The sequence below is a fragment of the Drosophila biarmipes genome, chromosome 2L (genome assembly GCF_025231255.1).
Source record: "Drosophila biarmipes strain raj3 chromosome 2L, RU_DBia_V1.1, whole genome shotgun sequence".
NCBI lineage: Eukaryota > Metazoa > Arthropoda > Insecta > Diptera > Drosophilidae > Drosophila > Drosophila biarmipes.
The window spans coordinates 486588-496701 of record NC_066612.1 but is presented as its reverse complement, the minus strand read 5'-3'; the positions used below and the strand labels follow the sequence as shown (position 1 = coordinate 496701).

At 48.5% G+C, this 10114-nt stretch overlaps 2 protein-coding genes across 2 annotated transcripts; both read right to left on the bottom strand.

The window, feature by feature from the left end:
• Window positions 1-6383: 6383 nt before the first annotated feature.
• On the bottom strand, window positions 6384-8997 carry LOC108029023 (tetratricopeptide repeat protein 8). The gene is made up of 5 exons (XM_017101069.3): window positions 8914-8997; window positions 8037-8455; window positions 7130-7977; window positions 6885-7073; window positions 6384-6672 (listed from the first exon to the last, which is right to left on the bottom strand). Exons 2-5 carry the CDS (start codon window positions 8422-8424, stop codon window positions 6454-6456), a joined length of 1644 nt encoding a protein of 547 aa, XP_016956558.1. The 5' UTR covers window positions 8425-8455; window positions 8914-8997; the 3' UTR covers window positions 6384-6453.
• Window positions 8998-9326: 329 nt separating this feature from the next.
• LOC108029052 (ADP-ribosylation factor-like protein 16) lies at window positions 9327-10105 on the bottom strand. Its single transcript, XM_017101114.3, has 2 exons — window positions 9640-10105; window positions 9327-9584 (listed from the first exon to the last, which is right to left on the bottom strand). The coding sequence occupies exons 1-2, from the start codon at window positions 10026-10028 to the stop codon at window positions 9392-9394; spliced, it is 582 nt and encodes a 193-aa protein (XP_016956603.1). The 5' UTR covers window positions 10029-10105; the 3' UTR covers window positions 9327-9391.
• Between the last annotated feature and the right edge of the window lie 9 nt (window positions 10106-10114).

The following is a 10114-nucleotide window of genomic DNA, read 5'->3' as shown; positions in this document are numbered from 1 at the left end:
GAAAAATGTAAATAGCAATAAGCAATAAAAGAAAAATAAACTTCAAAGGAGAATCCCAGTAGCCAACTGCCTTCGTGTGTGTGTCGTTGTGAGAGTGAGTGGAATTCCAATGGTTTATCTCGCGAGAAGACGCAGGAGCGATTGGGGAGGGGGCGGACTGGGAAGGGGCAGCCACAGCCACTGGAATGTGGAACCCTTCAGGAACAGACCCACGGAGTCAACGATTCTCGAGGCTCAAATACCCAGGATACCCTCTGGATTCAGATACCTCAATATTTCTCTGAAAGGAATTTGAAGTTATAGCAAGCAACAGCTTATGGCTAAGCAAAGCTATCGCTTACCAAGAACCAGAAAGCACTCTCCGTACAACTTCAAGATCCATAGCTACAAGGGTACTCTTGATTTGTATCTATGGGATATAAGGCCTGAAAAACTAATTAACCAACTGACAGCTTTTGGAAGCAGTACAGGTTCATTTATGATGTTTACAACAGTAGCGAGTCCTTTACATTTCTTACTATAAATATTATTTCAGCACTCACTTTTTCATAATTGTTTCAGAGATTCTTTAGTCAACTTGCAAGTCTTGTGTACAATGTTGCAGTAAGCATACACGATTTGACGGATCATAAAACCATTGAGAGCCTTTTTTGTACCCCTTTCTTCGCTATCGAAGCGGCTATCTTCCAAACCTCTGTCGCCGGACAGAACCCCAGATACAGATGTCGGGAGAGCGGGATGGGGATCGGGAGAATCAGATCTTGAGGGTCTGAAGACTCTGCCTCGGCCGGCGTCCTCTGCTGCTACGATATCGTCACTTGGGCGCATTCCTCAGCATAATGTGAGCTTGATTTGCTGGATTCTTTTTGCTCGCTCTCGCTCTCTCGCTCGCACTCGAAATTCTTTTTTCGTGGGTTTTGTTTTCCTTTTTCTCTCGTGGCTCCCTCTTCCTACTCCGGCCCCAGCCCTCAACTCCTCCTCCTGCTCCCTCCTCCCTTTATATGCTTCAAATATGCGGCATACACACGCCCCTCGAAAGGGGCGGGCGAAGAATCTGGAGTTTTGGCCAGGACGTGAAAGGGGCCTGTAGGAAGAGGATCTACAGAAATTAATGAATATTCCATCTTGAAAAAATTGAATTTCTCAATTCTCGTATGTATCTTTTAAAAAAGAATCTGAGGTCAAGCGAAACACTTCAGTAACTGAATCTACATTCACCCCCTTTTGAATCCTGGCTACGCCCTTGGAGTCTTGGCCAGAACGCGAGGTAAGACTCGGAACCGGAGAGTCGAGAGCCGAGAACGGAGAACGGAGCGAAGAGAGAGCACGTTCTTGACGGGTCGCGGGTCGGGGGTCGGGTCGTCTTGCCATGGTCATAACTCGTTGACTGAAGTCAGGGAGGGCGGCGGCATGGGGAGGGGACATTCCGGGGACGGGACGATCCGGGGGAGGCTGGGAAGCGATGGGAATTCTCCGCTTAGCCTTCGGTTTCTTCGAGTGTACTTGGTGGCTTGGTGTGTGCTGTGCGCTGTATCAAATAGTTGTAGTCTACCAAAAAAGTTAATACTTTAGGTGGAAAACCATCTCTCTATGATTCGGGACTATGGTTTCTCATTGATTGCCTCCACATAGGGGGTAACAAAGGCCTCATCGGATCGACCTGCGCCCTCCCCACAGACCTAGAGTACTTCTATCTTCGACTTCTTGAAGCCGAAGCTTTTCATTCTTGTTTTCATTCTTTTTTGTTGCCGTTCGTTACTCTTTCGTCTTTGGTCGCTGGTTCTCTAAGACCGGTTGTTGTTGCTGTAAGCTGCCTTTTGGGCGCTACGTTCTTGGTCAATATTGTGTGGATGTGCGTTCTGTATGTGCGGTTGTGGCTGTGCGAGAGGTTTGGAGCCTGGTCGAGGCCGAAGTTTCGACCGCAGCGAGGAGAGCGAAAAAAATATAAGAAATGAGCAAAAATGTTAATGTTTTATGCAATTCCTTGAAGTCGATTTCAGCCTCCAGTCTCTGGGCCCAGAATCTCTTTGCGGAATTGGCGCGCAATTCTGGCCCGTCTTCTTGCGCGTATCTCTTTCTCTCTTTTTTGGCGAAGTGATCTTTCAGCCCGGCGCAGCTGCCATTGATCCTCTTTCTATTCAAAATTCCCGGGGCTCTTTTCGGCTCTGGCCAGAGCCGAAAGTCGTTGGCGATGATGATGCGGCGAGGAGGCCAGGAATTTATTGAATAAGTTGGCGTATGACGCGGGTACCAAACCCTCCGAGGTGCTGTGTATGTGTGGCCGTTCTCTGTTTCTGGTGTGTTTTCGTTACGCTTCATTGCTGTCGGTGGTTCGTCGATATCGCCGATTGTCGCAGACTTTCTACCCTTTCCTGCTGACGACTCTAGCCAGGGGGCAGCTTGGATAGGTGAATGTCTTCCTGCCACATCTCCTAACAGAGGATTCGAATAACTATCAAAATCGACAGTTTAGCCGGAGGGAACCATTCGGAGTGAGATGATGTATTCGTTTTCTACATGAGCGTGCACATATTCTTATCACTTCCGATCGAGGGTATCGTAGGGTTCGATGAGTTAACGATTAGGTTTCCGCTTCGATTCGCTGCTCGCTTCGATTCGATTCGCTTTGTTTTGTATTCTTTTTATTATGGTCAAATATTTCTGCGGGCCACGATAATGTTAATGGAGAGCCCCAGCCCCTCTTTCGCCACTTCGTGCTCGGGCCATCATCGCTCGGACCTTCTGTCCCAGGTATTTTTATTACCTTTGTTACACTAACTCACTTCCTATTCGGACCGCTGGTATTTGGCTGCGCTGGTGTCGTGGTCACTGGCTTTGTGGATTTAAGGGAGGGGCGGGATGGGGCTGGGTCACCGGGTGGGCAAGAGTCTCAACTTTGACCTTTGACTGCCCCGTGGGGACTGTTTATGTGAACTGTGGAATGCCTTACTGCTAGGAGAAGATCTCGTTGTGCCCAGACTTTCGGTCAAGTGTACAGATCCCATCCAAAGAGTCTAATCTGCCTACCCTACTTTCACTCCATTTCCAGTCGGCATCGCGGCTCTTTGGCATCTCATTCGATTCAATTCGATTCGATTCAATTTATTCGAGCCAAGCTTCTCTCTCCTCTCTCGCGCGGGCTTAGTTGGCGAGCGGGAATCCGAATCCGAATCCGACTAAACTGCAATGAAATTTCAGGCTGCCAATCGATTTTGCCGCTGCTGCAGCTTGGGATTTGCCTTTTTTGGGCCTTGGAATGCAGCGTGTTGCTGCTGTGTTGCTGTTGAGTTGCTGCTGGTCCTGCTAAGCCCCCGGCAGCAACATCGACGGCAGAAAGAGCAGCGGCAGCAGCAGCAGCAACATACAACATCCAACGGCAGCAGCAACAATGTGTTCTAAATAAATTCCAGTGAAATGAAATTCAGGGAGCAGGGGCGCGAGGAGTCGCAGATGTATCTTGCAGATACAAATTCTGTACGCTGCGCGCAACGTGATTGCAATCTTTAGCATCGTCATCATCATCAGCAGCAGCAGCAACAACACACTGGGAGTGCTCGACCTGGCGATGAGGGAGTTTTAGGGTTAACGTATACAGTTGATGAATGTTTTCAGGGAACACATCATTTAAGAAGTCTGTGCAAGCTTAACATCAGCTAGTGAAGAGCGTTGCAGTTACCATATCTTTATTGCAGCACTCTGCTTATGCACATGCTATAAATCCCTGTTCCGATACCCTGTAAATACCGGCTAACAGCAAGAAGAAGAGCAACACGAGGCACGAGATTCGAGGCTGCCAAGGCCCCAAGGCCCCCAAAAAAAGGAAACAAAACACACACACTATTAAGGCAGCCAAACGCAGCAGAGGACGGCGACGTCAACGTCGCGCGTGCGCAGCTTGAACGGATGTGTACACTGGGAAAATAAATATGATAAAATAAAAGTTATATTCAATTAAACTAAGGATCGAAGCGAATCAACAATAACAATATATAAACAATTAAACAATTCTTTAAAAATAGTTTTTCCATTTGCCAAGAAACTGAAATCTGATTTCTAAATGTCGAAGCTAGCGGACCGAAAGATATGTATTTTTTCGTGTGTGCAAATTGTTTGCTTGTTGTTGACTTACCTGTTTTGGTCTTTCTTTTGCTTTTCCTCCTGCAGGGGAGATTTCTTCCCCCGGAACATGGTGGAGCATGGAAGGGGAGTTATATGGCCGCTAAAAATCGACAAAATCAACCAAGGTCCGTACAGTAGCTGCTGCTTTGCCTCCGTTTGCCTGGCTGCTCTTTTTTTATGCTTTTAATGAGCTTTTATATGGGCTGCCCAGGATCGGGTGCACTGGGGGAGGAAGTGGGGGAGGAAGGACCGGGGCAAGCGAGCTGCATCTCCATGTCAGCCGGAGAAGATGATGGTGCTTTTTGCTCTTGCGGTCTACCCACAACAAACCTAGACATCGACTCCTCGTCGGCTATCAATGGATTCGCAGTAATGTATTTGGTTCCCATGGGTTAACAGAGGAAAGGGGCGAAAAGGGGGTGGGTGTCTTTTTATTATGGTAACACAGTTTTAGGCAGAAATAGAAATAAACCGCAGAAAAACACTTGTTCAAACAGAAGGGCTGGGAATGTACATATCGTTTCACACATGGCACATCTCCCCAGAGGAATTTGCCCTATCAAATCGGGTTGGTAGCCAAACTACCCGAAACATTTCATTTTTTAACTGAATACTTATTTTTTAGGAAGAGAGTTACATCTGTCCTACCTTAAAGAACTGGATAGCTTTCAGTCCGTTCAGCTCGTGCGCCAGAAATATTTGAAGGCCGGGAAAAGGAGGGCCTCGAGGGGTCGGGGTGGAAGTGCTGTAGTATCTGGCGTATCTGGAGCCCCGGCGAAATACCTTTCTCGACTCGACTCCACTCACAGCTCAATCTGCAGCTGTCAGGTGTGGCCGGCTAATTGAGAGTCGCGTTACGAGATCATCTTGACACTCTGGAGGCACCTGCCGCCGGACGAGGCGAATCCGCCAATGATTAACTAGTCACTCCGATTGGGGGGCAGGTGACTTCGGTGACTAGTGACTAGCGAGCAGGGCTGCAACTTGCTGGCAAGTCTGTGATAAAAAATAGGTAAAAGCCCGTCAAGTGCCCGCAAACGCTGACGCATTTCGGCCCAAAGGCTGATAAGCCCAGTCAACGCGAATTCAATGCCAAAAAGAAAACGAAACTCTCCTCGAAAACGGAAACGAGCAAATACAAGATACAGATACAGATAGAGATAGAGTCGGAGATACAGGTAGATGTGTAGACACAGATACACATGTACACCTCAACAAAATGAGTCTGGATTCGCATTTAAAGTTAGAAAATAAGCGAGCTTGGCAATAACATGGTAAATCATTTTGTGAATGGTGTTTAGACCGAGCAGGAGTGAGATTTGGATCCTAAGATACATATTGTATCTCAATGCCTAAATTAATGTCAACCAATCTAATATCTAATTCAATCAGTATTTGCATTATGAGCTACCAAATTAACTCGGAACTTGGTCCTCCACTTTGGGCTTACACTATACTTATGGGCCCAATTTGCATCTCTGAGGCTGGTATCCGCTTGGAAGACGCACGCTCTCAATAAGCACATCTATAATTCATGGAATTTATTGTTTTTCCGAGTGTGTGAACTGTAAGTTGTTTTTGGCACAACTGGAAGCTCGAGAGCGTTATTCAAATTTCGATTAGCATCTTGGCCCCCGAACCGTGGGATCCGTAATCCCCGGCTAAGTAGAACTGGGGGCTCAGTATTCCTCTGGTCTGGCCCCTTCTAGGCTGATAAATATTTGGCTTTTGCATGCCAGCGCGATGAGTTCAACGTCGTCGTCGTGGTTGTCGTCGTCGGACGTTGCTCATTTAATTTTCAAACATTTATCAACAAATATTTGGTGCTTATCATTTGTTCGAGTCAAACAATGGGTGGGCGCGGAGGCGGAGTTGCTGGGCCAGTGGTTCTGGGACACTCCCGCCAGAAGCCACATCTTCGGCTCCAGCATCAGCAGATTTGCTGACCCGAACACCTGACGAATGGCACAATGATTCCACAAACTTGGCGTTTTGCACAACATTTGCCGAGGTTTTTCTGCTGAGTCCGCTAATTGAAATGGTTAGAACTGCCAGCTTATGTAGGTGGGTGGGTCCGGGGACTCGGGCATTTCAAAACATGAATCAGTTTGCATTGACCATAAAGAAAACGAAAGTCATTCATCGAGTACAATCACCAAGTATTTGGCACTTGAGATCAGCAATTTCTCACTCGAGGGGTAAATTTGATTAGAACTGCTTATCCTTAAGCATATAAAGCCAGCACTCTACACAAAAATGTTGTTTAACGTTTATTTTGCTCACATTGTTAGAAAGAATTGTTCAGTTCAACTGAACCAAGCTGAAACTTGGGGTCTATAGTTTGTAGTGCACATCCATGAACTGCAAATTGGTGGTAACCTCCGAGGCCTCGGGCATCACATCCTTGGCTGCGTTCAGATAGGACTTGGCTCCCAGAATATCCCCAGACTGGGCTGCTAGTACGGCCAAGTTGTTGAGTGCAGCTCCATTCTGGGCATCCGAAGTGAGGCACAATTGAAGGCATCTTTTGGCCAGGTTGAAGTCACCAGAAGTCTGGGATAAGGTGAATGGAAATGGATTGAATCATAGAAATAAAAATTGCCACTAGTGATGTTTTAAGTCCCTTTTAAATGTGTCTAAAAGTAATCTTTAAAAAGGAAACTGTGCTTTTCGAATGAATCATTTGTACTTCTGGACTCCCAATATAAGGCAACTTAAGAAGGTATTTAAAGACTCAAGTAACTTATTTGAAATTCCCATCTTACCACCGCTATGAAGCTGAGATTGTACCAGATGTCCGCCTTTTGCGCGGGCTGAGTGGCCATGGCCAAGGCCCTTTGGAAACACAGCAGAACCAAATCGATTTGTCCACCATACAGACAGCACAATGCTATGTTGCAGTAGAGCTCCGGCGACTGGGCTCCCAAGGACAAAATTCTCCGGTAGTACATCAGCTGTGGTAAATGATCCCATTCATATGATCCGTAGCAAGCCAATACAATATTATTACCGCCATTTCCGGATTGTTGTCGTAGAAGTAGCCCACGGCAATGCTGGCCAGAGACTCCACATTTATGGGCTGCAATTTGGCCACCAGTCTGTACAGCTGCAGGGCATCCTCCTGCTGTTCCATGGCCTGGTGGATCCTCGCCTGCTCCAGACGGTAGGTCACATCGAAAGGGCGCGTGTCCACCACCTCGCTGATCACAAAGAGAGCCTTCTCCGGTTGCTTTATGCGTTGGTAAACTCTGGAGAGGAGTAGATAGGTATCCGGATGGGGAAAGCTGGCCAGGGATTGCTGGAGAAAGGGCTCCGCTCGGCGGGGATAGTGGAGAGCCAGGAGGCATCGGCCCATCTGCTGCTGCCACCACCAGGACACGTTGGACGCACTGGATCCACTAGGCTTCTGGCGCTGGACCTCCAGAACCGCTTGGCAAAGGGAGTGGGCCTTTTGCACATCCGCTTCGTGGTAATAGAGGAACTGGAACAGGGCCTTCACCAGGGTCTCCCGTTCGGCGTAAATGGTGGGGTTGAGACGGGATGCCTGGTAGAGTTTAGAGGTGGCATCACCCACATTGAAGGCCGCTGCCGAGGTGGCGCGAATTCTGGAGGCGGTGCCACAGCGGGAACCCAGAGAAGATCCCGGACGACTGAGGCTCGTGCCCGGACGAGCCACCGCCGCCGATCCTGGCCTGGAGCTATTCAGGCGACCATCGCTGGAGTGGGCCACGCCGGAACCCCTGCTCCTGGCCTGCTGCGCCCGCTGACTGGTGAGGGGGCGAGGCTGGAAGGCGGTCTTTATGCTGCTTCCCGGTCGTGCCGCGGTGGCTATGCGCTCGAACTCCACCTCCTCGGTGGCTAGGGGGTTGTGAAACGATTAAACAATTTAAATAATGCCGAGATTGTCACCTACTCACCCTCATCCCCGGCCTCGTCCTCCAGATCGTCCAGGTAGACGCGCTGCGTCAGGGCGCGCATCTTTAATTGCCACACGCCCTCCATCAGCCAAGTGGGCATCATGATGGATGCCCCAGAGTCGGCTGCCCCAGCTGCTCCTCGCGGCCTGGGGCCAATGCGCTGCAAATTGCTACCGAATCTGCTGTGATCCGCCTGCTGCTGCTGCTTCGGTTCCACCACCTCCTCCTCCTCCTTGGTGGCAAACAGTTGGACATGCCCATCGTGACCGGCCTGCAGGAGTGCGTTGCACAGCTCCGCACAGCGCTCGTAGGAGCGTCGGCGGTAGAGGGACACCGCCCTGAAGTAGTCCAGCTCCAGAGTCGCCAGCGTCGTCGTCGTCGTCGCCATCGATTCGCGTCCTTCGCTTTCAGCTGTCACACTGCAAAAAATATATTTTTTGGTTAAGTATCTAAAGATATTATTATTATTGACTAACATATTTTATTAAAAGCCATAGCATACTCTCGGATATTCTAATAAATAGGCTTACAAACACATTTTAAAGGTACTTTAAGAAACTGCGAGTTTTTGCGAGTGCACTGTGTATCTGTGTCCGATTCAAGTGTTTGAATTCCTTGGCTTGGTTCCTTTTTTCGGGTTCTTCTGCTGCGCTTCGGTCGCTGGAATTTTAAAACCGGATGCGTGTCATTCCTCTGCCCCTCGAAGACCGAAATCCAGGGGCAGATCAGGAATGTGGCTGCTGCTTCCTGCGGTTCTTCTGCTGCCCCTTCGACGCTCCTCCCCCGGATTCCTCTGGGTTCGAATCTGGTCTTAGTTCTCGGCTTGTCTGCATGCCATCTAATTTTTCTATGCCCATAATTTGTACCTCCCGCCTACCTCTTTTCCACGGGACTTAATTTGTGGATTCCTCCGCTGCTGTGGTTTCTTGTATCGACTGACTGGCCGCCTCTGGCAGGTATGTGTATGCCGCCACATGGAAAGGGTCTTCCGGTTCGGTTCGGTTTGCATTGGTTTGGCTAAGTTCGGGGTGATTGCCATGGAGACCCGGCCGGCCAAAACATTAATTGGTTTTGTAGTGCGCCTGTCTTGTCCCTGGGGAGTCACCCTGTCGGAAGAATCTGGCTAGACCACCCTGTGCACCTACCTGGCGTTCTAATTCCAACTTCAGTCCTAATCATTAAAAGTTAATGGCCTATGTGGGTAATATAACCAACTATTTGCTGGCACAATTTCCCGGAAGCATCATAGGAATCATGGGAAAATCAGTTTCGGAAATATTTTAAGGCCCAATAAGGGAAGGCAGCATTTATTGATTTATATGTTAAAATCGTACCAAATGTTTCCAAAGCTTTAATTAGGGCCTCTGCAGCCAATCGTAAATGGTATCCAGACCCACTTTGGTCACTGCGCTGGCCTCCACAATGGTCACCTGCTGGCGGATCTGCTTCTGCAACTTGGACATCTGCAGCATGAGCAGTGCCTCGTTTCGCATCTGGCGGTAGGAGTAGTCCATTTTGGCCAAAACCAACAGGATCTTAGTATTGTTCCTAGGCATAAGTAAAGAAATTAAAATATTTTCAAATCATCGTTAACCCAACTCACTGCAAACGCGGTTCGGTGAGTATTGAATAGAAAAGAACACCGGCGGCGGAAATCTGGCAGAGATTTGAGGTGTCCACAACGTAAATCAGCTTCTTGACGTCCTCGAAATACTGCCGCCACAAGGGAGCCATACTTCCTCCGATTTCCAGGATCTGTATGGACTTGGGCAGGTTTTTCCCGCCATGCGGAATGTTAACCTGAGTATCTGCAGAAGGGGGCTTATGGTTATCCCCATTCGGCGATTTGGTTGGGAAATGAATGCGATAGATCCCGGTGCCAATGGTGGGCATGGAAAACGTTGTCTCGTCGATGGAATCTGGATCCTGTAAAGCCTTCAGCAGGTGGGTTTTGCCCGCTCTTTTGGGACCCAGGCAAATGCAGGACGACATTTCTGTTTCTATTTACATTGCTTATGGATCCAACAAGGGTAGCCTAGGTAACCAAAAATACATTCAAAATCGACAAGAAGTACAAG

Coding starts and splice junctions, on each gene's coding strand:
- LOC108029052 (XM_017101114.3), bottom strand. CDS start 10,028: ATGTCGTCCTGCATTTGCCTGGGTCCCAAAAGAGCGGGCAAAACCCAC. Junction 9,585..9,639: donor CTCACCGAACCGCGTTTGCA/GTGAGTTGGGTT, acceptor ACTTATGCCTAG/GAACAATACTAAGATCCTGT.
- LOC108029023 (XM_017101069.3), bottom strand. CDS start 8,424: ATGGCGACGACGACGACGACGCTGGCGACTCTGGAGCTGGACTACTTC. Junction 7,978..8,036: donor GGACGAGGCCGGGGATGAGG/GTGAGTAGGTGA, acceptor ACAACCCCCTAG/CCACCGAGGAGGTGGAGTTC. Junction 6,673..6,884: donor ATCTCAGCTTCATAGCGGTG/GTAAGATGGGAA, acceptor ACCTTATCCCAG/ACTTCTGGTGACTTCAACCT.